This window comes from Mustela erminea, chromosome 3, assembly GCF_009829155.1.
Source record: "Mustela erminea isolate mMusErm1 chromosome 3, mMusErm1.Pri, whole genome shotgun sequence".
NCBI lineage: Eukaryota > Metazoa > Chordata > Mammalia > Carnivora > Mustelidae > Mustela > Mustela erminea.
Genome location: NC_045616.1, coordinates 62056247 through 62082713, shown reverse-complemented (window position 1 = coordinate 62082713; position 26467 = coordinate 62056247). Strand labels below are relative to the sequence as shown.

At 41.6% G+C, this 26467-nt stretch overlaps 1 protein-coding gene across 12 annotated transcripts in view; it reads left to right on the top strand.

The window, feature by feature from the left end:
• PDE8B (phosphodiesterase 8B) overlaps positions 1-26467 on the top strand; it is a 264788-nt gene that overhangs the window by 121025 nt on the left and 117296 nt on the right. For 8 of the 12 annotated variants that reach the window (XM_032335894.1, XM_032335897.1, XM_032335899.1 and 5 more), the window contains one exon: positions 16211-16270. In XM_032335894.1, the coding sequence (XP_032191785.1) occupies positions 16211-16270 (60 nt within the window). The remainder of the gene's footprint in view (positions 1-16210; positions 16271-26467) is intronic. The other 4 variants (XM_032335903.1, XM_032335895.1, XM_032335898.1 and 1 more) reach the window with 1 other exon arrangement.

Genomic DNA, 26467 nt, shown 5'->3' with positions numbered 1-26467 from the left:
CGCTAAGTGAAATCAATCAGTCAGAGAAAGACAAATACCATATGATTTCACTCATACATGGAATTTAAGAAACAAAACAGATGAACATATAGGAGGGGGAAAAAGAGAGAGGGAAACAAATCATAAGAGACTCTTAATGACAGAGAACAAACTGGGGGTTGATGGAGGGAAGTAGGTAGGGGGATGGGCTGTATGGGTGATGGGTATTAAGGAGAGCACTTGTGATGAGCAGTGGGTTTTGTATAAGTGATGAACCACTGAATTCTATGCCTGAAACCAATATTGCAGTATCTGTTAACTAACTAGAATTTAACTAAAATTTTAAAAAATAAATGCTGAAGAAATGTTTGAATGAAAGACTTCATTTTAAAATTTTTTTGTTTTTGTTTTTGCTCTTGTGAATCACCATCCAGTGATTGGCATTGTCAGTTTTTTTGATTTTAGCCATCCTAACAGGTGTGTGATGGTATTCTCACTGTTTTAATTTGCAATTCTGTAGTGACAAATGATGCTCAACATCTTTGCCCCTGAGTATCTTCTTTGGTAAGGTTTCTGTCCAGATATTCTGCCCATTTTTCAGTTGGGTTGTTTGTTTTCTTATTGTTGAGTTTTAAGTGTTCTTTGTATATTTTGGATACAAGTCTTTTATTAGATAAGTGTTTTGAAAATACTTTCTCACTATCTATGGCTTAACTTTTCAGTCTTTTTCGCAGCTTCTTTAAAGCAGAAGATTTCGTTTTAATAAAGTTCAACTTACCAATTTTTTCTTTCATGGATCCTGCTTTTATAATCTCCTTTTTTTCATCCCTTAAATTCCCCTCATAAAGAAAGAGAGAGCAATAATATTAGTGAACCATGTAACCTACAAGGAGCATTTTTTACAAAGCACAGCATCAGAGTATGTCTGTAAACTCCACAATATGAGCAGCTGGGACAAAACCACTGACAGTAACAAAGGGCTCCTAGGAAGAAATGGCTGATAGATGGAAGGACTACTCCTCCTGGAGGCTGGGAGCCCAGATATTGCCCACGAGCACTCGTCCCAAAAAATGGGGGGTACTCCCACAAGGAGCAGAAAGCTTAGAGAGTTGGTGTGAGAACAATAGCCAAAAGTGGAGGGTGCTTCACACCCGCTTCAAATGGCAGACAATGAAGGCATATGTGAAAAATATGCTCATAAAACAGAGGAGAAACTGCAGCCTAATATTTCAGAATTAGGTAAAAGAAGTTAAGAAAACAAAAGCTATGAAAGAACAGCAGGAATCCAAATTAGAAAAACACAGATTAAATGATTGAGCAACAGAGATATGAAAAAGAAAGTTAATAATTCAGAAAAGTAGAAATAAATGCAAAAAATTTTTAAAAAACCCAACTGAAAGCACTGTAAGAATGAATAAACAATGCAGAAAGCACTGTAGGGGAAACAGATGTTGGAAAGGAAGAAGAAAAAACAGAAATGAAAAGGAAAATAGAAAATTTGAAAGAAAATCAAGATATGGAATATAGGCAGGGGAGATCTATATATATGAGTCTCTGAAAAAAAAATGAAAATGAAAGTGAAGTCAATGATATAGAACATACATTATCAGATAAATTAAAGAATACCTTCCTGGGAAAAATTCTGGACTCTACCTACAGAAAGGGAATATAACATATTGGGAACATTGGCCCAGAACGGACAATACCAATACATATTCTGGTAACATAATGCCCATAAAGAAAAAAAAAATCTTTGGGGGCATCCAGGCAAAAAGACCAAGTCATTTTAAAAGGAAAGAAAATCAGACATTGGACCTTGACCACAAGGCTTTAAGCCAGAGACAATAGAGAAATACATTAGAGATAATCTGGAAAAGAAAGAGTGAAGCAATTATTCTGTATTCAGCCAAACTTACCTTCAAGTATAAAAAACCACAAAGAGTTTCAACATGACAGGAATCAGGGAATGAGTTTCCCATGAACCTTCTTGAGAAATTTTCTGACGACATATATGACTAGAGAAGATTTGATTTAAAGGCTGGTGGTTGGCAGGTGAGACCATGGGTGGCAGTAGCTTTTGTTTAGACCTCTGGTTTTCCTGGGATTTCGTAAGTGTTCTTGACCCAAAGACAGCTGTGGAAATTAGCTCTGTTATCCCTCAGTTGGAATACCATTTCTCTTCTGCTCAGATGTTGGTCTGGACCCTAGTTGTTTGAGTTGTGATGGTTTCATATCCTTTCTTTTGGGAAGCCACACACCATTACATGTGTAAATGGTGTGGCCTGTTCTCTACCCAAAGGATATCTATTATCAGATCTCTTTCTAGTATCAACAGGAGGAAGTCATGTGTTTCCATTGGATTCTTCCTGTGTTAAGCATAGAAAATCTATTTCAGCCTTGTTTCAGCAATTTTATTACATAAGCAATAAAAGGCAATTTATTGGCTTACATAAGTGGTAGAAATGGCTTTGGCCAAGACTTAATCTGTTGGTGTGATGGTGCTGCAAAAGATCTGATTTCTTTCCATTTTTCCACCCTGTGCTCCAATGGTGTCATGTCCATTCTTACATGGTACCAAGATGTTATGAGCAACAACCTGGCTGTGTTTCTTTTGACTACCAGAGAGAATGGAGAGAGGGAGAGAAAGAGAAGCTGTTTCTAAGCACTGCTTTGGACAAGCCTAAGTGACTTGACTACCCCTGACCAATCAAGGTAGCCAGGGTATTTAAGGCTTAGTCATAGTTATATAAATTCATGTTTTGTTTAGAACTATGTAGATCCCCAAACAGGAGTCAGTAAGGCCCGGGATGCGAGAAAGAGGGAATGGATGCTGGGAAGCTGTCAACAAAGGGATTTTTTAGATGAATGTTGAATTTTATCAAAATACCATCTTGGCATTTCTTGAGATGATCGTGTATTGATTTTTCTTTTACTGATTATGGCGAGTTATGTAGGTGGATACCCTGATCTTGAATTATGGGGAGAAAACCTACTTAGCTATGCCCTGTGGAAGTAACTGAGTTCCTGGAGGAATCAGCTGGTTTCCTTTTTTTCCTTTTTCTAGCTCTGATTCAGACTTCTCTGACTCTCCTCAGTCCTCTGATACTGGTATCTCCAGAACTCTGTCTTTGGTCTCCTGCTCTTAGTGATGGCATATTTTTATCTGCCTCTCCTCTCTACTGGTATCTCTGTCTCTGAGCTTCCTACTCATGGATCCTACAACCTGACAAGCTGGATATCCCAGAGGCATCTCAAACTCTGCATGTCAACCACTTAACTCATTATCTCCCATACACCTTCTTGACCTCCTGTATTCATTACAGCCTCACCCAGTCACTCAGACCAAAATCCTTGAACCTCCATTTCTTTTTCTCCCTTGCCCACCTAAGTCTCCGTTGATTCTATGACCATATCTGCCTCTAATTCATCCTCTTATCCGTATCTCCTACCACTGCCTCTAGTGCAGATGCTCATCATCTCTTATGTACACCAGTGGTTCTCCAGCCTTGGCCGCATCCCCATCAGCTGGAGGGTAGGTCAATACACACATTGCCGAGTCCACTCCCAGAGCTTCTGATTTAACAGGTCTACAGTGGGCCTGAGATTTGCCATTTCTAGTACGTCCCGGGTGATGCCAGTGGTTCCAGGACTACATTTTGAGAGCTGTTAGGCTTGATCATCACAGAAGGTTCTCTCTGATCTCTGGCCTTCCAATCCTGACCCTCTTAATCTATGCACTTCAACCAGAGGGATTTGGCTAAATATTAATCCAACATTACTAAACCTTTGTCACCTTTCTCAGCACATCAAGACCATGGCCCCATGACCTGACTCGTTCTACCCTCTCCAACCTCAGTGTTGCCCATCCGCAGATCCACTGCTTTTCTTTTACATTCTCATGGTGTTCCTAGGGACCTGAAATGCTCCTTACAACAGTCTTCACCTGACTAGTTCCCACTTCTTTATCATTGAGGTCTGCTGTGATCTTCTTAGAAGTTTGCCTGAATTCCCAGATGAAGCTAAATGTGTCTTGCCTGGGTTCCCATAGCTCCCTGCAGGCACTGCTGGCTTATTTCTTACCACCTTTATTGAACTGATTGCAGAGCGCTGTGCTCTGTGAGGGTATTTTAATGTCTTGAGTACAAAAAGGTGAGAGCCCGAGGCTCGAGGCTCGCCAGAGTGAGCCTGTAGGCGGAGCTTTAGAACAAGTATAAAAGGGAGCTTCTCACCTCCCTTCTTCTGGGCTGTGAGAGTGGCATTCAGCCTTTTTTCTAGCCAAAGGAAGAGGAAGATGTGAGGATCCAAGACAGGTGGTGAGTTTCAACTAGGTTTTAAAAGAAATGTACTTTGGCTAAGTCAAAAGTAACCTTTAGGGATTTAATGTGTGTGTGTGTGTGTGTGTGTGTGTGTGCGCGCGCGCATGCTTGCGCTTTGGAGTTTAAAATTTTTTTTTTTTCTCCATCAGTGGACACATTTTTTCCTTACCCCTCTCTAAATCTCTGAGTTTCTGGGGGAAAGGAGAGGAGCGGCTTCCTTCCTCTGCCCAGCCGCACCCCTGTGAAAAGGCCGTTTCTGCCCTTCGAGTGCTCCCTTGTCCTTGTCTCTAGATTGGAAAAATATTTTGGAAAAGAAGAAACAAGATGGCGGGAGCTCTCCTGTGACTTTTGGCGTAAGCCCCCGTGGAACCAGAGGGCCAGGGCATGGGAGAGACTTGGCTGCCACTGGCCGCAATCTTAGAGTAGGGGTCTCAGGACTCTTGGGATACAATCTCAGGCGACTGTCTTGCTTGCTGGCTTTCTGATAATTGTGTTGCGGTCTTAATTGTGTAGTGTCTCACTTCAGTCTTAACATTTTTAGGATATGAATTGTACTTTCTATGAGTAACTGCTTAGAAATAATTGTTTATACCAAATAGGTCAAGCTGTATTTCAAAATGGGCTTTTGGGGGCACCTGGGTGGCTCAGTTGGTTAAGTGCCTGCCTTCAACTCAGGTCATGATCCTGGAGTCCTAGGATTGAGCCCGCATTGGGCTTCCTGCTCGGCAGGGAGTCTGCTTCTCCCTCTGTCTGCTGTTCCCATGCTTGTGCTTATTCTCTCTCTCTCACTCTTGTACTATCTCAAATAAATAAACAAATAATCTAACCCCCCCCCCCACACACACACAAAATGGGCTTTTGCATTTTGTAAGAGACTTCTCATGAATTAATTTTAAGTTTGATTTATTTACTTATTTGACAGAGAGCAAGAGAAAGCACAAGCAGGGGGAGCCACAGGCAGAGGGGGAGGGAAAAGCAGACTCCCCACTGAGAAGGGAGCCTGACCAGGGGCTGGGCTCCATCTAGGACCTTGAGATCATGACCTGAGCTGAAGACAGATGCATAACCAACTGTTCCACCCAGGAGCCCCTGAGTTATTTAATTTTAAATGGGATTTTTTTTTTTTTTAATTTGAGAATCTGCTTGACACTGATTCTTTAATTCCAATGTCCATGTGATCCATGGACTCAGGGACTCATGGTTGCATTTTATGCCAGGGTGAGTGGCCCTGACACACTAGAGATGGGAAAGCATATATGGCTGAATATTTGATGCAGTACTAGATGTGGTGAAAAAAATAGAGTTATTTCAGGGTCACCGGGGCCATAGTGTGAGATTGTCCTGTAGCTGAGCAGGGGAGACGTTTTCCTATTGGCTCTTTAAGGCAACTCTAACTTATCAGTGATAAAATTTAGGACAGGGGCAGTGTGGATAATTGAAATCCACAGGAAATCTCAAACTCATTTTTAGCAGATGGTTTCTGTTCCCTTGCCCATCCAATCTGTTTACCAGAACTGCTGGCCATGTAGCAGAATTGACTGATTTGAATATCATCCCTTTTCACTTTCTCTTGCCTTCATTTAATGTTCACGAAAAGGCACGCAGCAGGCTGGAAAAGCATCAGAAATGCTTGGGTTTTTCCACAATCTGGATAACTGCCTCCTGAATAATTAGAGATCAACTGTGCTTACTTCGTCGTCTGTTACACAGTGTAATTGTAGATGCTTGAAGCCATCGGGCAGTTTTATTATCAGTAATATCCCTACTAAAAGTGCGTTGAGGGATGTCACCCTTTGCGGTTGCCTTTAAATTCCTCTGCTTTCCAAGTCAGACTCTGGGTTTGACCTTTGGCATGTGGAAATGGTGTTACGTTTATACATATTCAACCTGGTGATACTGGCAGAATTGTTAGATTTATGAACTGTGATGCCGTGATTTTTGGACTGCATGTATAATGTAAAGCCTTTTTGACATAATATGAGTGCAGCTGGGTTTTTGTTTTCTTCCAAAGCCGATTATCTGTAGGGCTTCCTTGTGCTCACCTTCTTTGGGTACTCACCCATTTCGTGGATTATACATATTTTTAAAAGATTTTATTTATTTATTTGAGAGAACAAGATAGCAGAAAGAGAATGGGATGGAGTGGGGTGGGCGGGTGGGGTGCAGGCAGAGAAGCTGAGCAGGGGGCCTGATGGGAGCTCCCAGGGCTCGATCCCAGGACCCTGGGATCATGACCTAAGCTGAAAGCAGACATTTAACCCACTGAGCCACCCAGGCGTCCCCTCGTGGATTATATTCTTGACCATTTTTTTTTTCTTTTAACATCTAATTGGTATCCGGCAGAGTTCTTTTCCCATGGCTATAGATGAAGTGAGTATATCATTTAAATAATTTCCTTCATCTGATTTATGTGGGTGGTGTGGACGCTGTCTCCATTAGACTATGCTGATCACATTTTCTGATGGCATCCAGACATCTCGGTGTTGATTTTTTTTTTTTTTTTTTTTTTTTTACCACCTCCTTGCTAACCTGAGAATGGCCTCGATGGCCTCTATCCTTTCTCATGGCAGTGTTTCCAGCTTTTCTGCTTAGTGGAGGGTAGCAGTGGTACCTGTTGAGAAAGAGCAGCCTTGTTGACGCCAGTGACTGGGGAATGGAGGGGAAGGCATCGGTTGGAGGCATTGTAAGATACAGCACCGAGAAGCCCATTACTGTCTCCTCTTGGGCACGAAGCCATGTCTCCCTCTTTGACTGACAACTGTGTTGGCTATGGCATAGGCTGTACATACTGAGCTCCCCACTTCATTTGCCCTACACTCACTGTTCTTCAGCCAGAGCTTTCATTTATCATTTTAAAAGTTTGACTTAGTTTCTTTGCATAGCATCTTAAGACTTTTCTAGAACAAATAAAAATGTAAGTGAATATATAAGAGCATGGCCTTCTAAGTAAGGTGGTCTGGGCTTAAATCTCAACTCTAGCCCCTTGGGTGAGGTGTTGAACCGTGATGGAGCTTCAAGTCCTTTTCTTTTCTTTTTTTCTTGAAAGTTTTTTTTTTTTTTTTTTTAAATTTTAGAGAGGAAGTGCAAGCTCAAGGGAGGGACAGAAGGAAACTCCCAAGCAGACTGTGCACTGAGCGCAGAGCCCAGTGGGGCTCAATCTAACGTCCCATGAGTTTAGGACCTGAGCTGGAAGAAAGAGTTGGACACTTAAGGCAGACATGCTTGTGTCCCCCAGGCACCCCAGAGGTTGAAGTTCTTTAGCTGTTAAGGAAGTGAAGTTGCTGTGACCATGACATGAGCTGCTACTTGGGGAGTTCATAAGCCCCTTCATAATGAGGTAAGGAGCAGTTATTTTGAGCAAGGACCCCTGAGTCCCAGACCACTTCTCTAGGGTTTCATTTTACTGAGTTTCAAGGAAATTATGTCCATATTCTGAGACGTTTTATTATTATTTTACCAAATAAATATAGTAGGAAAAAAATACATATATATAGGTTCTTTGTCTAGTGGTTACTCCTCAGTTAATGTTAACTCAAAAATAGAAAAGACTTCCAATAAAATGAAATGTATGATAAATTTATTCTGCAGTTTGAAGATAAACAACAAATGAGAAAAAATTATTCAATAAACACCTATGTAGTCACAACTCACTGCTTAAAAAAAAAAAAAAAAATAGACCATGAACAGTCGTTGAAGCCCCTGGTAATTTCTTCCCTACTTAAATCCCCTTCTCCTTTCCACCAGTGGGACTCTTCCCTTAACTGGGAATTTATAAGCTTTTCTCTGTACTGATACAATATTCCTAAACTATAGTTAGTTTATTATTTTGGTATTTATCTTTGAGAGAGAGCATGAATGGGGCAGGGAGGGACAGAGGGAGAGGGAGAAGCAGACGCCCCACAGAGCAGAGAGTCAGATTTGGGACGAGGGGCTTGTTCCCAGGACCTTGAGATCATGACCTGAGCCAAAGGCAGAAGCTTCACAGACTGAGCCACCCACGTCCCCCTATATTCAGTATTTTAAATAATTTAAAACTTTAAGTAGTGTTCTAAGGTATGTATTTAAAAAAAATTTTTTTTTAGGTTTATGAGATTGATCCATTTTGAATGGGTAGCTCTTAGTTGATATATTTTCATAGTATAATATCCAATATATGGATATTCATCAAAATAATATTTTTTTCTGGTGATAGATGCTAATGGATTGTGGATTAGGCTATCTCCATTTTTTTGCTCCAAATATTTTTGTAAATGCCTCCATATATCCCACAGAGAAACCCACAGAAATCACATAGGAATTGGATTGTAGGACACATGCCTTTTCATCTTTATTAGGAATCCCCAAAATACTTTTCAAAGTGGCTGAAGCAATTTACACACTCAACAGCAATGTATGAGTTCCTATGGGTCAACCTTTTGGCCCATGAAACTGTTTAATTTCTTAATTCTACCATTTTTTGCTTTTATTAAATAGCTAGGTATGACATCTCATTGTAATTGAAACTTGTTTTCCTGATTACTAGAGATTGAGCAGCTTTTCGTGCTTATATTTCCTTCTCCTGAAGTTTTATTTTTATCCCCTGTTGCTCAACTTTCTTCTTGGCTGTCTTTTCAAGGATTGTTTTTAGACGTTTTTGTTATGTTCTGGTTACTAATATGTGATTATTTCCTGAATTTTAGATCTTCTGTCTCTTGAGCTCTCCTTTTTTTTCTTTTTATTGGAGGGTTTTTTGCTTTTTGCTTTAGTCTTTTGGTGAATAGAAGTTTTAAATTTCAAAGTCAAGTTAATCTCTTCTGTGGTTGTATATTTTGATGAGTAGTTATCTGTGTGTTTGTATTTGTGAAGAAAGATCATGCTTCCAAATGAATGTACTATATTAATAGAACATAAGAGAGCACCAAACAAAGTCGGTAGATCTGTCATCCACTGTGAGTATTTGATGACTGGGAATAATCTTCCATGTATCTGCTTGTAATAGACTTCAATTTCTTTGTGATACTCATTTAAAGATACTGGTTTGGGGAAATCATCAAATGTGAGGGATTGTATCTTTCTCTTGCCTAAGTGATCTTATGATTTTGGAGAGGGGCGTTTAGGTGGGTTTTGGTGATTTCACAAGGTAAGCACTCAGTTGACATTTATTGAATAAATTAATAAAGTAATTGAGTTTGCTGTTGTCAGCAGACATGTTTGCTTAGAATAGACCATTGGTTCTGAACCCTAGTTGCACCTGTGATTTAAAAATGCTGATGCCTGGGCCCCATTGTTAGAGATTCTGATTCTTGTGGTTTGAAAGGGGACTGGGGCATGGATACATTTAATAAGTCCCAGGCACTTGGAACAGGAAGCACAGGCTGAGAATGTCTAGATGAGAGAATTGGCAGCAGCGGGTGAGGGAGGGTTAGAACCACCTGATGGGCACTAAAAGGTCTGGGGCAACTGAGTTGACAGGAGGTGCTCTAGGGTGGTCAGAAACAAAGCTAGGGGAGGGCTGGAGGCTGGTGGGAGGGCAGAGCCTGCTGCCAGGGTCCCAAGGCTGACAAAGAGACAGAAGGAAGCCTGCTAGATAGGCTGAGGGCAGGGGGCCTTTGAGTACAGACCATGACAAGGCAGGGATGTGCAGCCTCATGGTCAGTGCTGGTGCCTTTCAGACTGCAAGCCAGGGGGTAGGCAGGAGCCTATTGAAAAGGCAAAAGTAAGGGCTCCCAGGTGGCTCAGTTGGTTAAGCATCTGGCTCACTTCCTGCTCAGGTTGTGATCTCAGCATTGTGGGTTAGAGCCTGGCATAGGGCTCTGTGCTCCAGCAGGGAGTCTGCTTGGGATTCTCTCCCTGCCTCTGCCGCCATTGATACCCCTTCCCCCTGCCCCACACCCGGTTGTATGTTCACGCTCTGGCTCACTCTCTCAATTAAAAAAAAAAAAAAAGGGTGGGGGGCCAAAGTCAAACACAGCTTTTGCTTACTCAGAGGAATAAAGAAAGTTGAAATTTTGGCTTGGGAACGGAGGGTGGACAGGGGATACCTGGAGAGAACTGAGTACTAAAGTCAGAGCCAACAGCGCAGCAGGCAGAGTTGATTGAGGTAACTTACTCAAAAATACTGACTCCTGAGCCCACAGCTGAGGTCTTTAGTGATGGACATGATCTTTACCACAGCATTACCCCTCCCCACTTGCCCTGAGCTATGCCTGTGTGTACACGTGTGTGAATGTTTTCTGTGGCTGCTGGTGGGGAGGAAGGGTTTCCAAATACGAAGTCTCTGAAGTGGGGAAGATTCAGACTTGGAGCTTGTTTTCTGGAAGGCAGAAGCCTGCCACTGTTGCCCAGACACTGACGTAGACCCACACCTTCCTTTCTATTTCTTAGTCCTAGTGGCAGCCCTGTTAGCGGCAGTGCCGGTGACCAGGACCTGCACAGGTCCTGCTGGGTCCTGGGGAATCTGGTCTGCTAAATCAGAATGAATTCCAGCACTTCAGGGTAGAAAAGGGGTCAGGATTCTCTAAATTCTAGAACCTAATGGTAGAGCATTCCCTGGGTGTTCTGGGAGGGAGAAAAATCAAGCCTTGGTTCCAGACTCTTTTCCTTAAAACCCATGTGATTTTAGGCAGTTGAATTCAGTTACAGATGCTGGGGATAAAATTGTGAGGAGGACTGATGTTATGTCCTTAGGAAACTGGGTCTTGCCAAGGACAAAGCTACTTAAATGAGTAATAGTAATGATGCAGTAGAGAAGGGTGCTGAGGAGAGCTGCTAGGGGTGCCTAGGTGCAGCCGGGCTCAGACAGCCTCCAAGGGCAGGGACACGTGAGCAGCTGCTGGAGGGAGGTGTAAGCTGTGCTGGGTAGATGGGGTAGCAACGGTTCTTCCTGACTTCTTGCTTCCTTCCTGTTTGACGGAAGCTCGAAAACTCCAAGCCGGGACTGTCTAACAAAATTCCTGAAGCCGGAAATACCGTGAGGGGTGGTGTTCCCCAGCAGGGAGGGTGGTGCAGTGACAGGCAAATTAGCCTGAACTTCCTGGTCTTTCCGGGTGATGTGTTTCATTGGCCTGACCTGTGCCAGGTTTTCATCTTGGACTTTCCTCTCCACTTAAATGAGGCCAAGCTATGTGAGTTTTTTGGGTCATTGTATTCTTGTTCGTTGTGACATTTCCCCCCACTTGATTTCATTGCTCTAGTTCCTACTCATAGCAGTGTCTGTTTTGTTTCTGCTAAATCTGTTCTTCTCTGTCCAGAAAGTAGACAAACCAAATGTTTGATTTCCATGACCCTCCCAAGTCCCAAAGGGGATCCTGTTAATTGTACTTATGAAACCTACAGTGTGGTTGGTGCCTACAAGAAAGAAAGGAGTGGGGGTGGGGGTGGGGGGAGGATGGTGCACACCTTCCAAGATGCTCTTCCCAGTCCTCCCAGTCTTCACTTTCTCTGCCATTGTATCTTTGCGCTTTTGCCTCCGTGCCTTGGCTTCTGTTGTTTCGTATGTCTGGAATTTGTTCTCCCAAGCCAGTCTCTTGTTCTTCATGACCTGTTTGCCTTAATGGAGCCTTCCTTGATCTCCCCACCTTGAAAACCAGAGGTACTCTCTCCTTTCTGCCATCTTTAAGGTTTGAGGGACCGTACCTATCAACCAGAATTCTACATCTCCTTAAACTATCAAAGGCGAGTGATAGGCATTTGTAGACCATAGAAGACTCCCTAAGTTTGCTGCTCATAGACACTTTTCATCCAGAATGTAAAGATACAGTCTTAGTTGCACACTCAGGGACCTGTATTGCTAACTTGAGTTTAAAGGGAAGGTATTTACACCAGAGAATCAGTAAATGCTACAAAATAGATTTTTTTTTTTTCCTAGAACGTCAACTCCCCTGAATGTGCATTGGTTACCCTGCTGCTTGTGTATGTATGTTACCCTGAATACAGATGTATACACATGAATGTTTGACACACTGTGAATACGAGATAGTTAAGACTGTACTTCCAGTCAGCAGTCCTTCCTCATTGGACTGTTGGGGAACGACGTGTGGTCGGAGTGGCTAGGAAGTGTGTCTCTTCACGTTCTTGTCCCATCCTCCTCTCCCTGTGGGTACCAGCATTAGGTTATCTCTGACCCTATCCTTTCCTTGCTTCTGTGACCTTGGCAAAGGTCTTCACTTCCTGGAATCAGAGCTCCTACACTAATTGGGAATCTGTGCTTCTGCAGTTGCTCTGAGTATACTCTTTGAAGTAGGGAATCTTGGCTTGGTTACAGAGACATCAGTCAATGGTCTCCTGTTCATGTTCATAAATACTCTTTCATAGATTGATGACAGGCAGGCAGTAGGCTCCTGTATCAGAAACAGAGCTCTGCAGGCGGCAGCTGCTCTGAATAGAAAGATGCTGGTTGGCCTCTGTTGGTCACTGCCTCATGCCTGCCTTCAGAGCTGGCAAGGAGAAGTGCTGCCATTTTGTTAAGATCATTGACCTCTCTTGGACATGGAAGCCCAGGTCAGATGAATGGGAGTGCAGCCTAAGAAGGAAAAGGGAAGCCAAGAGACAGGAAGCTAAGTGTAGGTCAGGACTAAAGGAGCTGGTAAATGGAGGCCCCGAGCTGGGTGGTGGAGGTGGAGGAGTGGGCTTGGGAGGAAGTGGGCGAGAAGGTCAAGCAAACTTGTAGTGGGGTGTCCCGGGCTCTGCCTCCAGTGGCAGCTTCCTGCTGAACTGAATCAGGCAGAGGTTCAAAGGCTGGCTGCAGACAGCCGACTCTTACGGTTGTGGAAGACAGTTGGAGAGTCTTTGCTGTTGAGCAGGAAAAGGGTGTGTTCTAGGTCAGGTGTCATTTTGAAAATTTCACACTGGCACTCAGTGGCCATTGCCTCTCTTCTGCTAAGGTCACCCCTGTGAAAGCGCCAAGCACAGCCCCTGGGAGAGAGCAGGAGGCTGGAGGAGTGTTCACAGGAATGTCAGATGTCCTCCTGGCAAAGTTTAAAAAGGCCTATGTAACTACCACCCGTGGCTTCCTTAGATTTCCCTCCTCCTTGCAGCGAAGTGGGGCCACGTGACTAGCTCCAGCCAATGGGCTTAGGGAAAGTACTGTGTGTAACTTTCAGGCAGAGGTTTTAAGAATCCATGCGTGAGTCTCCTGTGACTTCCCCCTTGACCTTGTCTTGGCCTGGACTTCTAAGTAACAGCAAGGAGGAATTGCTTTGAAAAGTCACCTGGAACCATAGTGAATTTCGAATGAATAAAAAAAGTCTTTATATTATTAGGCCACTGAGATTTGGGGTCTCTTTGATACCACAGTATAACTGAGCCTATTCTAAATCAGAGCTCAAATAATGAAATGGATCTTGAATTAAGTGAGAAAATACATGTTAAGCTCCTACTACAGTATCTAACCCATGATAGGAGTTTTAACATGCCAGTTTTTCACCATCTTCTCAACTCTGGGTCGGTTCCCTCATTAGTGCAAAATTAAAAAGTTAAATTTACATCCCCAAATTAAAAGAAAATTACACGAAAAATTTTACCACATACCAATGAGATAATAAACTTCAGGGGGTTTTTCCTTCCCCCTTCTTCTGAACTGTGATCAGAAGTGATTCAGAAGGTATTTCTCCTCCCATCAGAGCTCTTCTTCCTCCTCTTTCAGAACTTCAGTCCCTAGGAAGCTAACACACAGAGCTCACACGATAGTTCCAACGAAAACCTCATGTTTTCTAAAGACATAAAATGCATAACAAAAAATGATGATAGTTGAAGAGCTTTAACAGTGTTGTCAACAACACAAGGACTTTATTTCAGAACTACTACTAATTAGTCATTATTTCCTAGCATAAAGGGAAAATAGAATTGACTTCCTTTTTAAGGTTGATAATAAGGACCCATAAATGCTGCTTTTCAGGGCTTTTATCCCAAGAGACCTGTGTAAAAAAGTGACTTGACCTGTGCCCTGTCTAAATTCAGTTACAGAAAAAGCTGAAATACAAGAAGATCCTCTGGGCCTTAATGAGTAGGAGACATAATGAGAATTATTTTAAGAGAATCCAGCCTTCTGTGTGCCAGTAGTCATTATAGTATTTCACAGGATCTGTTCTAGAGAGATTTCATCAGGAACGTATTGTGAGCTGTCAGTCTCTCTCTATCTCTCTCTCTCTCACACACACACACACACACACACACACACAGTACTTCTCTAAGTACTTTGTCCACATCTTGGTTATTTACAAACTTGGATAGAAATGTGTTGGTTAAGAGTGAACTGTTTTTTGGGCAGTCTGTGCCCTTCTAATAGGGATCCTTCCCCGTCCCTTCGCCTTCCAAAGTGAGTCACTTTTTATTCCTTTTAAACTTTGTATTACATATTTCATTGATTTTTTTTTTTTTCCCTGCCCCTGGGTGACCCCTTTGGGAGCTAGTTTTTCTGGAGAAAACCTATAGCCTTGTTGGAGGGGAACTTAGGTGTGTGGGTGCCGTGAACTCAAGAGAGATCACAAGGACAGTGAAAGTCTACCCTAGATAATCAGTCGACTTGATCTTACTGTGTCAAATTGGTTTCACTTCTTAATTATTAAGTTTTTAGTAAAATTCTTTACTAAAAATTAAATTGCCTTTGAAGGACCATGTCTGTTTCAGAAATAAACACTGTGTCCGAGTAGAGCTCCAATGCTAGATGGACTGCTGAGTCCCAGTGACCCAGGAGGCCTCATATCCCTGGTTTTTCAGTGGAGTCATTCTTAAGGCTGTGCGTATATGCTGGGTGCTGGTATCAGCAGTAACACTTTGAAGGGTACTGTTGTGTGGCTTTGAGCTGTCTGCTGGCAGGGTTGGTGAGAGGCCGAAGCCCCCGGCATGATTGCTTCACACAGAGAAGCCGGGGTTGAGGGATCCTGGAATATCAGCAGTTCAGTCCTGTTTTGGAGAAGTTTCACACCACGCCCACCAGGAATTAAGCATGGAGAAAAGGGAAGCAAGGAGAAAGGGAAATTCTTAGTTTTTAGAATGCGAATTCAAAGAAAGTTCTGCTGTTGTTAACTGACAAAAGCATCCTCTGGCCCTTGATTCCCTGAGTTACCTGCAGTCCTGTGACCTTGTATGCTTGCTGAAGGTGTTCCCTCTGACTGACAGGGGCCCAACCAGTCTGTAGAATGCAGGACGAGCTTCCAAGCCGTGGCAAAATGACGGCTTCCTCTTGGAGGAAAACAAAATTGGGTCTGTGGAGGTGAGGTCAAGACCCTTAATACAGTTACCTAGAAAGAGTCACTTGGAGAAATCCAAGCAAAGTTACTACAAAGACTGGCTCTATGCTTGGAGTGGAAGGCAGTTAGATGGTGTTGGCCGCTCAACACCTAAGCTCCTGGACTGAGTCGTGGGGCACCGTTTGCCTCTTGCGGTCATGGGATGGGCTTCCCCCAAGGAAGGGGAATTCCAATGAGTTTATTCATGGTAAACATGGGTAAGAATAATCTGTCTGCCTCGTATGAAAGCCTGGACATAAGAAAACTAAGAAGTAAGTAGAGGAACAGCTCTTCAAATGTTATAGCTTTCACATTTGAGAAAACATCTCCTTGAGATTTTAGAGTAAGAACTGCCTTGCTTGGTGCTGAGCACATGGTAGGTGTGCGGAAAGTAATCGTCAGTTTTCTCTGGTAAAGCAGTGCTTGCTTAGTATAAAGATCCACGTACTTAGAGTAAAAACAACCTGAAATCCACTCCTTGGCATTTGAGGATATCCTCCGGGACATTTTCAGTGGCTATAAATGTAGGTATTCTTAAACAAAACCAGGATTATGCTGTGTATGTTTTATAAACTGTCTCCGCGTTAGGAAGTGGGATCCTTGTCTGCAGTGTCTACAAAGGAGTATCCTGTAATATTCTAAGTAAGGAAGAACTTGCCAGTGCTTGGAGTCGGACTTGACACACCTAACGTGCTGTTGCTTATTTAGCAGGTCTCTTCTGCGGAGGTGCGCATCGGGCCCATGAGACTGACGCAGGATCCAATTCAGGTAGGCCTCTGTTACTCGTGGGACTCTGTGTTTGGAGCCTGCGGTTATAGGAGCACCCTCAGAAGGGCTCTTTCAATCTCACAGCAAGTAGCCAGCCTGGCCCCTGCAGACACACCTATGTGTACATAAATACTGCATACATTTGCCTCTGCATAAATGCTTGTTGCTATTAATGCCATACTTGAGGAACCCAGTCGTTTCCTCGAGGACTTGGACATCATCCTGTCGTGAGAGTAAATAGAATTGGTAGGGCCCGTGGTGGCTTGGGAGGGAGAGCAACTGTTCCACCAAAAAACCGGTTTGCTCCACACCCTGGGGCAACTGGAAAGGGAAGAAGGCGTGTGTGGCAGATGGCCAGGCATTCGCCATGAGCTGCAGTTGGACGTGAATCTTGGCCCTTCCAGCCAGATAGCAAAGCTATGTGATCTTGGTTGTATTGCTTGATCTCTTGACCCAGTGTCCTGTCCATGAAGTAGAGCTAATTCCCCTCTCTCATGGGGAATGAGTTCAGTGAGGTTGTATTGAGTGGCCAGAAGACTACTTGGCAGTAGACGATCCCAGTAAATGATAATTGTTGTTGGCTGGGTCGAAAAGATGACAAGAGGCTCCCCTTTGTTGTCCTCTGTGACTTGAACCAGGCAGTGGTCTAGACTCTGTAACACAGGGGGAGCTGGCTCTAGGAAGAGAAGGCCGGGTGCCTCTGGCCCTCACGCCATGGTAATAATGGCGGAAACTTGACACCTGTCCTACCTACAGCCTTCAGCATCCCGTGGCCCCTTGAGAGAAACATGCGTGGAGGGGTTTGTACCCTTTTAAGTAGAAAGTGCTTATTGTTGAATCCCCATTTGCTTGCACATCTTCCTGATGGACCTAAAGAAGTGAGACTTTTCCCTATTTAAAAAAAAAAAAAAAAGTAGCTTGTTAACACCTGGAAGCATGTCTTGTACTTGGAAAAGTGAATATGCCAAAAAAAAAAAAATTGTAAGCAAACCAAACATGTAGTTGAAAGTGAAAAACCAAACAAGGAAATGTACTGTTTGGTTTATGAGCAAATGGAAAAGAAAATAATGTTTTATTGTTGCTTAGGAAAGGAAATACAAATCTAGGGAAAGGAAAAAAACAAAAGGAAGAAATTTAAGCTTGGGAAAATTTGATGAAAACAAATTTAGGAGTAGAGAGAGAAAAAAGAATTTACTAAAATAAACATAAGCCCCAACTATTTGTATAGAATACAAACAAGTGGAAAATTCCAGTGATCATTCTGGGAGCGTGTACTTTGTTCTCCATTTTGAATAAAGGCAATGACAAAGGATCTAATAATAGTGTTTATTCCCAAAGCAATTTCCTGAATATTTCTTGAGATTAGTGGAGTTTTAGATCAATTAGTTTAATTTACTTTAATTTTTGCCCTGTGCTGCCCTGGAAATTAATGATCATGATAAGGCTGTCTCATTCCTTTAAAAAATGTAATTTGGTCTAATCATAAAGTATTTCAAATATTCATAAAGGTACATGGGTAGCGCCATACCACTTTCATCAAATATTAGCAGTATTTTTTTTCTGTTTGAAGTTTTTTTTTTTTTTTTTTTTAAGAAACAAAAATTACCCTTAATTATCCTTCTGCCCCCCCACCCCGAAATCCTCTCATCCCTAGAAGTAACCACTACTTGGAAATTAATTATGCTGGCTGTTTGTATATTTACTCTACATATGTATGTGTCCATTCATAATAACTGCTTTGCTTTGGGGGTATTTTTAAGCTTTATTTGAAAGGCATCAGGCTACAGGCATCCTTAGGAAATTTTTCTTTTTTCACCGTCATTTGCTGTCCTATGTAAGAGTCTGTTCCCTAATGTAAGATCACAAAGATACACTCCTCTGTTTTCTTCAAGGACTTTTAGCTCCTACATTTAGCTCTGTGGTCCAGTTTGAGTTAATGTTTGTATGTGGTGTGAGATAGGGCTTCACTGTTTTACACGTGGATGTTGAGCGATCATAGCACCATTTGTTAAAAAGAATATCCTTTCCCCCATTGAATTGTCTTGGTATGTTTCTCAAAAGTCAACTGGCCATAATTGTGAAGGTTTATCTCTAGATTTTTAGTTCTCTTCCATTGGTGTAAATATGTCTTTTTTACATATGTAAATATTCAGTATGACACTATTCTGATTGCTGTGCTTCAAAGTGTGAATGCCCTAAGTGAATGCAATAAGTCTATAAATTGATTTTGCAAGTATTACTGTGCTCACATTTTGGTCTCCCAATTTGTTAATCCAGAGATTTTTACCTTTCTTTAAATTTTCTTCTTTCAATAATGTTTTATAGTATTTATTGTATGTTTTGGATGTTTGGTTATTTTTCCTAAAATATTTTATTCTTTTTGATTCTGTGGCTAATGGAATTATTTTCTTAATTTATTATTGGGTTATTCATTGCTAGTATATAGAAATACAGTTTATTTTTATTTATCTTGTATCTTGGAACCTTGCTGATCAGGCTTTTGTATTAGCTCTCAGACTTTTTTGTGGATTCTTTAGAACTATCTACAAGGTCATGCCATTAATTCTTCCTTTCCAATTTGAATACCTTTTTATTTCATTTTACTTGTCTGGTAGTTTTGCTAGAAACTCCAAAACAATGATGTATGTAGTTTTTTAAGAGATTTCTATATGTCCTCTCAAAATGTGTTGTTAATGTTATGTACTCCTATAAGCAATATGAGTTGGGGTTACTCCAAATCTTTGGTAATAATTGGTGTTTCAGTCTTTTAATTTTAGCTCTTTATCTTATGGTGAATTAAATTTACATTCCTCCATGATTAATAATGTTGAGCACTTTATTGACTTACTGGCCATTCTTTTATCTTTTGTGAATGTTTGGTTAAGTCTTTTTATTTTTAATTGGACTGACTTTTAAAACATGACCAAATTGTAATTCTTCATATACTCTTATCCCAAGTCCTTTGTCAGATTTTGGGAGTATTTTCTTCCAAACTTGCTCTTCTGTAAATTTTCTTAACTTTGGTTTTGAGCAAAATTTAATTTTGATGTGACTTAATTAATCATTTCTTTGAAGGTTCTTGCTTGTTGTATTCTCAGAACCATTATTCCCAGGCTGAAGATAATTTCCTTTTTTTTTTTTTCCCCTAGAAACTACTGTTTAACAATTAATTTTAGATCTATAATCAACCTCAAATTCATTTTGCTATATGGAATGAAAAGGACATGAAATCTCATTTTTATCTTCCTATTGATGCCTAGTTTTTCTAGTTTCACTTATTGAAAAGACTGTATCATCCTCCATTCAATTTGATAGCTTTGTTAGTGATTTTTTATTGCAACTTGTTTGAGCAATAATGGAACCAATTTTGAAATTAATAAACAACAAAAAGCTTTTAAAGATATATCTCTATTTGAATAGGAGGTTCTATATACATGAATTAATTCAACCTTACTAATTATGCTGTTCAGACTATCTCTGTCTTAATTTTTGACCAATTTTTTTCAGTTTTCTATGACAATGACTATGTTGTTGGTATCAGCTAATACTTGATGATGTTTGACTCTGGTGTTACTATGTGTCCTTGATGATTATATATTCCTGGTGACAATCACTTTTATTATGGGATGTCTTTTTGAACTTTTGCCTTACATTGTTTAATCTGTTGGTAATGTTGCTGTACCAGCTTTTCTTGGTTAACTTTCTTCTGATATGTTTTTGCTGTTCATTTTCAGTTTTTCTTTATAACTTTATATTAAATATGCATACTGTAAGCAGCACATAGCTTTTATTTTTCCCAAATCTATTCTGATTTTTTCGCTTCGAATGAGTTAATTCATTCTGTTTACATTGAGTGTGATTAATGACACAATTAGTTTTACATTTTCTATCTTCTTAACCAGAAATCTTTATATTTCTGCTTTCTGTCAAATTGGCAATTTTCAGAATTTTTGGTTTTAAAAATAGGTCGTGTTTCTTTCTTTCTTTTTTTGGTGGCCACTCTTCAGTAATTTTTTAATATGCATATTTGCCAGTCAAATTTTGCGACAGAGATACTGTATTCAGTCCTATCAATTGTGATTTAGTCCTTGGTAGGATTTAAATTCCCACTGAGAGCTCTACTCCATTACTGAAAAAACAGTTGTCTATAATTTTGTATTTATTTTTAGTTTGTATGCGTAAGCTAGGAGATAACAAAACAGACACGGTGAGATCATCACCCAGTGCAAGGGCTCGAATGTTTCTAGTGCTACTCTGTACCCTGCCTGATTCCTATCACAGGAGTTTGGCCCCAGATGATGTCATTCCTCCTTGGTGGTTTTGAAATGTGGTTTCATTGATCCATCCAGAAACAATGGACAGAGCACCTGTGTGTTCAAGGCTGCAGTAATAGGTGCTAGAAAGGAAGAGAGGCTGCACAGCGCTTGCTGACCAGCCAGAGTTCTGCTCAGTCACTTCTATTATTTGTAACACTCCAACTTCAGGGACCGTGACACCAAGTTAAGTGTTTCTATGCTTCTGCTACTGATACTATAACTGTTCTTAGAAAAATCCTACTATGTCCTAGAGCCGTTGTATTTGTGTTTTGTTTTCCCCCTGACCTGGAAAAAATGCCCTTCGTGAGTGCAGTGGCATGCTGAAAACGTTAATGAGCTACATCCACGAGAGTGCTCAGGGCTGGCAAGGTGCTTGTTGATAAGAACACTTGAGGATAGGGTTGCTTTTGAGGGTTCATCTCTAAGTTCACTCAGGGAAACTTCCGCCCATGTCAGGGCATGGAACATGGGGCTCTGCCCGCCCTCGGTGAGCTGGCAGGAGCAGTGTGAGAAGTAGAATGGGGGGGGATGTTGGAGAAAAGTACTGCATGGTGTCATAGAGGACCTCTCTCCTGGGGGAGTGGCTGTGACTCACAGTAAAAGTCCTATTTTCCAGTGTTGGCAAGAAAATTAAAAGTAGGGGAAATGTTATGAGGCAAAAGATTAATATCAACATTTCAAAATGATGTGGCCTTTTATTCCTCAATGCCTCGAAGGTATTTACTTGTTGAATGTGTAGAATTGTTTCTGCCTAGAGTGCTGTCCTCCCCTGTCCTCCCACTCCAGCTGGGCTTTTCAACTGGATTTGCAAGTGATACTCAGAGCTGTGGCCTAAGCTTTTCCTACCAAGGCAGTACTTAGCTTTTAAAATTTTTTTCTTCCATATGATACGGATGCAGATTGTCTGGAACTGTTAAATACTGGAGCTCATGTGGCCTCATGGGGAGCTATCCTTACATATCCCATCCTGTCTGTCCTTAACTGTACTGCCAAGTCCTAGCTTCTGCCTAGCCTAGCCAGTTCCGTGAAATTACAGAGTTGGTAGGAATTTTGGCCCCATATTTTAGGGAGTAAAAACGAAAACAAACAAACAAAAAAACCTAACATGATTACACAGGCTGTGGAGTCAGGCTGACCTCAGTTCAAATATTGATAGTTGTGGGGCTGTAGGCCATTCTCTTATCCATTCTAACCCTTTGTTTCCAGATTTACAAGTTGGTGGTAATTCACACCTCTAAGAATTGTTAAAGGGTTATTGAATAAGATCCTGTGTTTAAAGTACTTTTAGCATAATGGCTGGGCCTTAAATTCTCATCAAACTGTACCTGTAACTAGCATCACTTTTCTAGGGCCATTTAAGAAAAGCTTTCATACCATTTGTTCCTAATGAATCCCTCCCCTCCCCCAGATTGACAATGGTGTAGGGTATGGATACAACTAAAATAATCTATCCATGTGATCTATTCCAGGAGCTGCTTGTTAGCAAGATTTGCTTAATGCCAAACCAAGTATTCTGAAAATCGATGCATAATAGCAGATGTTGGGAATGCATGCAGAGATTGTGTAGAGGCATTCTTACTGATAAAGAATAGTGATAAGGAATGTTGATGTTCTTCCGGCTGAGGAGAAGTTAGTAGTACTTCATGTTTTTCATACTTTAGCCTTCACCAGAGAACTTAGTTACATTCTAATTTGACTCTCCAAGACTGAGAATTGCTTTCCTCCAAGGTGCTTGTCAGCATTTGTTGGTGAAACTTGTCAAAGGAATCGGTTGTGTTTGCTGGATTTCCAGCAAAGCAGGGGAATAGCCACGGGAGCCATGGCAAGCTCACTGAAGGAGGACTTGGGAGATGGGAGTCTGGCTCTGCTGCTGGATGGGTGGGTGATGGGTCACCCCCAGAGGAGTCCAGAGAGTCCTAGCTTCTGTTCTTGTCATTGCCCTTGGTTTACCCCCACCCTACTGACCTGTGGTGTGTGTTACCTCTCTGCACTTGATTCTCTTAGCCCTGCCCTGGATCAGCCCTTACTTCCCCATTCTAGTTAGAACGGAGAGATGATTAAAACACCGTACCTCTAACCAGTTGTAGGCAGTCCTCTCTCTGCAGGAAGAGAGAGGACTTGCGTGGAGTTTGGGGTCTTGGTAGTTACATTTGAAAAGCAGTCGAGGTAGCCCTAGCTTTGTACAGTTTTAATATGTGCAGATTTCAGAGTTAAGAGAAATCCTGCCAGATCCCCACAGCATGTTTTAGATTGCAATTACATTGGTGTTCTCATTGAGCAATTGCAGTAAATACGGACTCGGTTGCTAACACGGGAGTCCACACACCACTGTGGTACTGACAGATGTGTAGCCCCACCAGTAATCAATCACATTCCCTTTCTTAAAGTCTTCGTGATCGGTACTTGCCTACCTGTCCTTCCACTCAAGCACAGACAACCTAGTGTGTAGCTGTAGCCATCCAGTGTCTCACGTGGCATTGTACGCAGGTAGAGCATCAAGAGAGGAAAGTGGCCAACAGGGATGAAAGTGCATCAAAGAAATGCACATTCATAATGCCAGAGGGAAGTTGAGGTTGAATGTAAATGAGGTTCGAAGAGGGTGGGCTGACCGTGGGGATGTTGACACTGTTGCGGCCGGAGCGAGGTCAGCTTGCAGTGATGAGCGGCACCCATGAGGAATGTGGTTGTGGTGAAAAGAGTGAGATGTCACAGAGGAAGTAAAAAACTGTATGTTAATGGAACTCAGGGGCGATATTTCATGGCATGGGAAGTGGGGAGGACAAAATATTGAATAAGACCCTGGAGCTGACCCAGGCTTAGGGCTTTATAATACACCAAGGCATAGAAAAGAGGCTTACACACTGCATCCTCCATTTATCCGATTTGGAGAAGGCACACACTGTTGACGCTACACTGAGTTCTTTTTAAAAAGAAAATATTTTAATTTACAGCATCCTGAAAAAAGCTTTTTACTTTATTTCACACAGTTAAAACTGACACAAAGTTTTCATGTTTGGAAAAAATTTCTAAGGTCCTAGGGCAGTCATTTTTACCATTGTTTAAGATTACCTGTTTGTGGTGGTTTTTAGCGTCTGACCCTACTACGTGATGCAAGGATTGCCTATACTTGTGTTTTGATCCTGGATAGGACGCAGATCTAGGTGTTGCCTCATTGTCCCAGGCTTCACCCCAGATCAGATTTTCTGCTCTTTCGATGTGTTTATGGCAGTGCAGTTACATTGATAAAATTGTTTCCTTCTATATACCTAGATTCTTATTTTAGCATCATGTCCATACCCTTGTGTGGTCACCACTCATAGTGCATTTATTGTGTTTATCTTTACCTGACTGTCTCACCTGCTTGCTTCCTAGGAGCGGAAACTAGACTGTATGTCCATCCCTATCAACTTTTTACCCCCAGTTCTTATCTGATAGATCATCAATATATACTCTTGGATTTGCCTCAGTGAATGGCCAGTAAATATTTTAAAATGGCCACCTCTGACAGACTAAGTACTGATGAATACAAAGTTAAATACAGAAAGGGACTGTAGTGCTTAAAGTCTTCGTGGTTTTGTTCTTTGGTTACAAGTAAGAGCTGCCTTTGACAACCAAGTAAATAAATGAATTAAACATATTCATGTAGTTTTTGTCTTTGTAGATTTCAGGGCGGACTTGAGAAGCTGTGGTAGTGAACCATCTCTGAGTACTTTGACAGCAGGAGTTGAAGGCTTTTTATTGTCTCTACTATTACTGAGCCACAGGTCTCCATTCCCAGCCTTTGTGTCTCTTTTGTTCAAATTCCAAATTTCTGTAAACAGAGTGTCATTAACCTAGCTGTGCTGGGAGATAGGGACAGAGAGGCCAAGCCTGATTACATCCAAAAAAGGTAATTAAAGTACTATAAAAAAGTACTATAGTACTTTACTCTAAAATGTATATATTTTTATTCCTGTAGATTTTCCATGTAAGAGTTGAATTATTGAAAAGTAGGTTTGGGGGGCGTCTGGGTGGCTCAGTGGGTTGAGCCGCTGCCTATGGCTCAGGTCATGATCTCGGGGTCCTGGGATTGAGTCCTGCGTCGGGCTCTCTGCCTGGCAGGGAGTCTGCTTCCCTCTCTGTCTGCCTCTCTGCCTGCTTGTGCTCTCTGTCTGTCCAATAAATAAATAAAAATCTTAAAAAAAAAAAAAAAAAGAAAGAAAAAGAAAACTAGGTTTGGGGCGCCTGGGTGGCTCAGTGGGTTAAAGCCTCTGTCTTCAGCTCAGGTCATGGTCTCAGGGTGCTGGGATCGAGCCCCGCATCAGGTTCTCTGCTCAGCGGGGAGCTTGCTTCCCCCTCTCCCTCTCCCTGTTTCTCTGCCTACTTGTCATCTCTCTGTCAAATAAATAAAGTCTTTGGAAAAAAGAAAAAGAAAACTAGGTTTGTTTATTCATTCATTTATTGATTGATTTATTTTTATAAATGGGAAGAATATTATTTTAAAAATTTCTACTTTAGTGTGCCTGGGTGGCTCAGTTGGTTAAGGGACTGCCTTCTGCTCAGATCATGATCCTGGAGTCCTGGGATCGAGTCCTACATCAGGCTCCCTGCTCAGTGGGGAGTCTACTTCTCTCTCTGACCCTCTCCCCTTTCATACTTTCTCTCATTCTCTCTCTCAAATAAATAAAATAAGCATAAATAAATATAGAAGTAAATAAATATAAATAAAATAAAAATAAGTAAAATTAAATAAAATCTTAAACATAAATAAAAATAAAATATAAAAAATAAAAAATTTTTAACTTTAATTCGTTATTAATTGCAGTGTTAGATTCATTTTAAGTGGACAGTGCAGTGGTTGAAAAGTTCCATACATCACCCTTAAATGAAAAGAATTTTAAATACTACCCTAAGAAGTTCTTATGAGTACTTTTATAATATAGTCCTGTTCTAAAATGTAGATTTTATTAATCAGGTACAGTGAGGCCAACAGATCAGGAAAGGACTATGATTAAATAGTTCTTAACAGTCTGCCACGCCTTGCCGTGAAGGACCACACACACAGCACCAGGGCTGGCCAGGAGGCGGAGAGAGCAGGGGGAAGATAGGGCCAAGAACCTCCCCTGTAGCTTGTGTGGGAAGGAATGGATAAGGGGGAGGGTAAGCAAGTTTGGCTACCATGAATCATTTCAGGGGAATCTGGGATGTAGCCATTGTCTCTGGTTGTTAGGTACTTGGTCCTAGTGATGAGGGCAGGTGGAGAGTGGTTCCATGCATTAAAGCATGTTAAAAGATGTGGCTGCATTAAAGCATGTTAAAAGATGTGGCAAGAGTATGGGCTTTGGATTGGTTTGCCTTCAAAGGATGCTTTCCTAGGCAAGTCTTCTGCTGCCTCTACAGATTGGCCAACCCTCAGAGGCCCAGTCTCCGCAGGGTCAGCAAGGCTGTAGCTGTCGAAGCATCAGAATGGTAGAGAAATAACAAGACCTGAAGAACACAATTTCTCCCTTTGAGTCAGTTGTGAGTTTTCATGTGAAATCTAAGTTTAAGTTCCTGACATGGCCTTACCTTGATGTAAACCTCTGCTGTGAACTAGACTCTCCCTCTCCCCCTCTCCCCTGTCACACTGGCTTCCTTAGAGTTCCTTGAACACGTTGGGTGCACGTCCCACTGTAGGGGCCGATAGAACCATTCCATCTGCTACAAATACTTGCCCTTCAGAGAGTGACTAGGCTTCCTTTTTGTTCCTTCAGGCATTTGTGCATCTTTTGGTTTGTTAGTGAGGCCTACTCTACTTTTTTTTTTTTTTTTTTGTAAAGATTTATTTTATTTACTCGACAGATATCACAAGTAGGCAGAGAGGCAGGCAGAGGGAGAGGAGGAAGCAGGCTCCCTGTTGAGC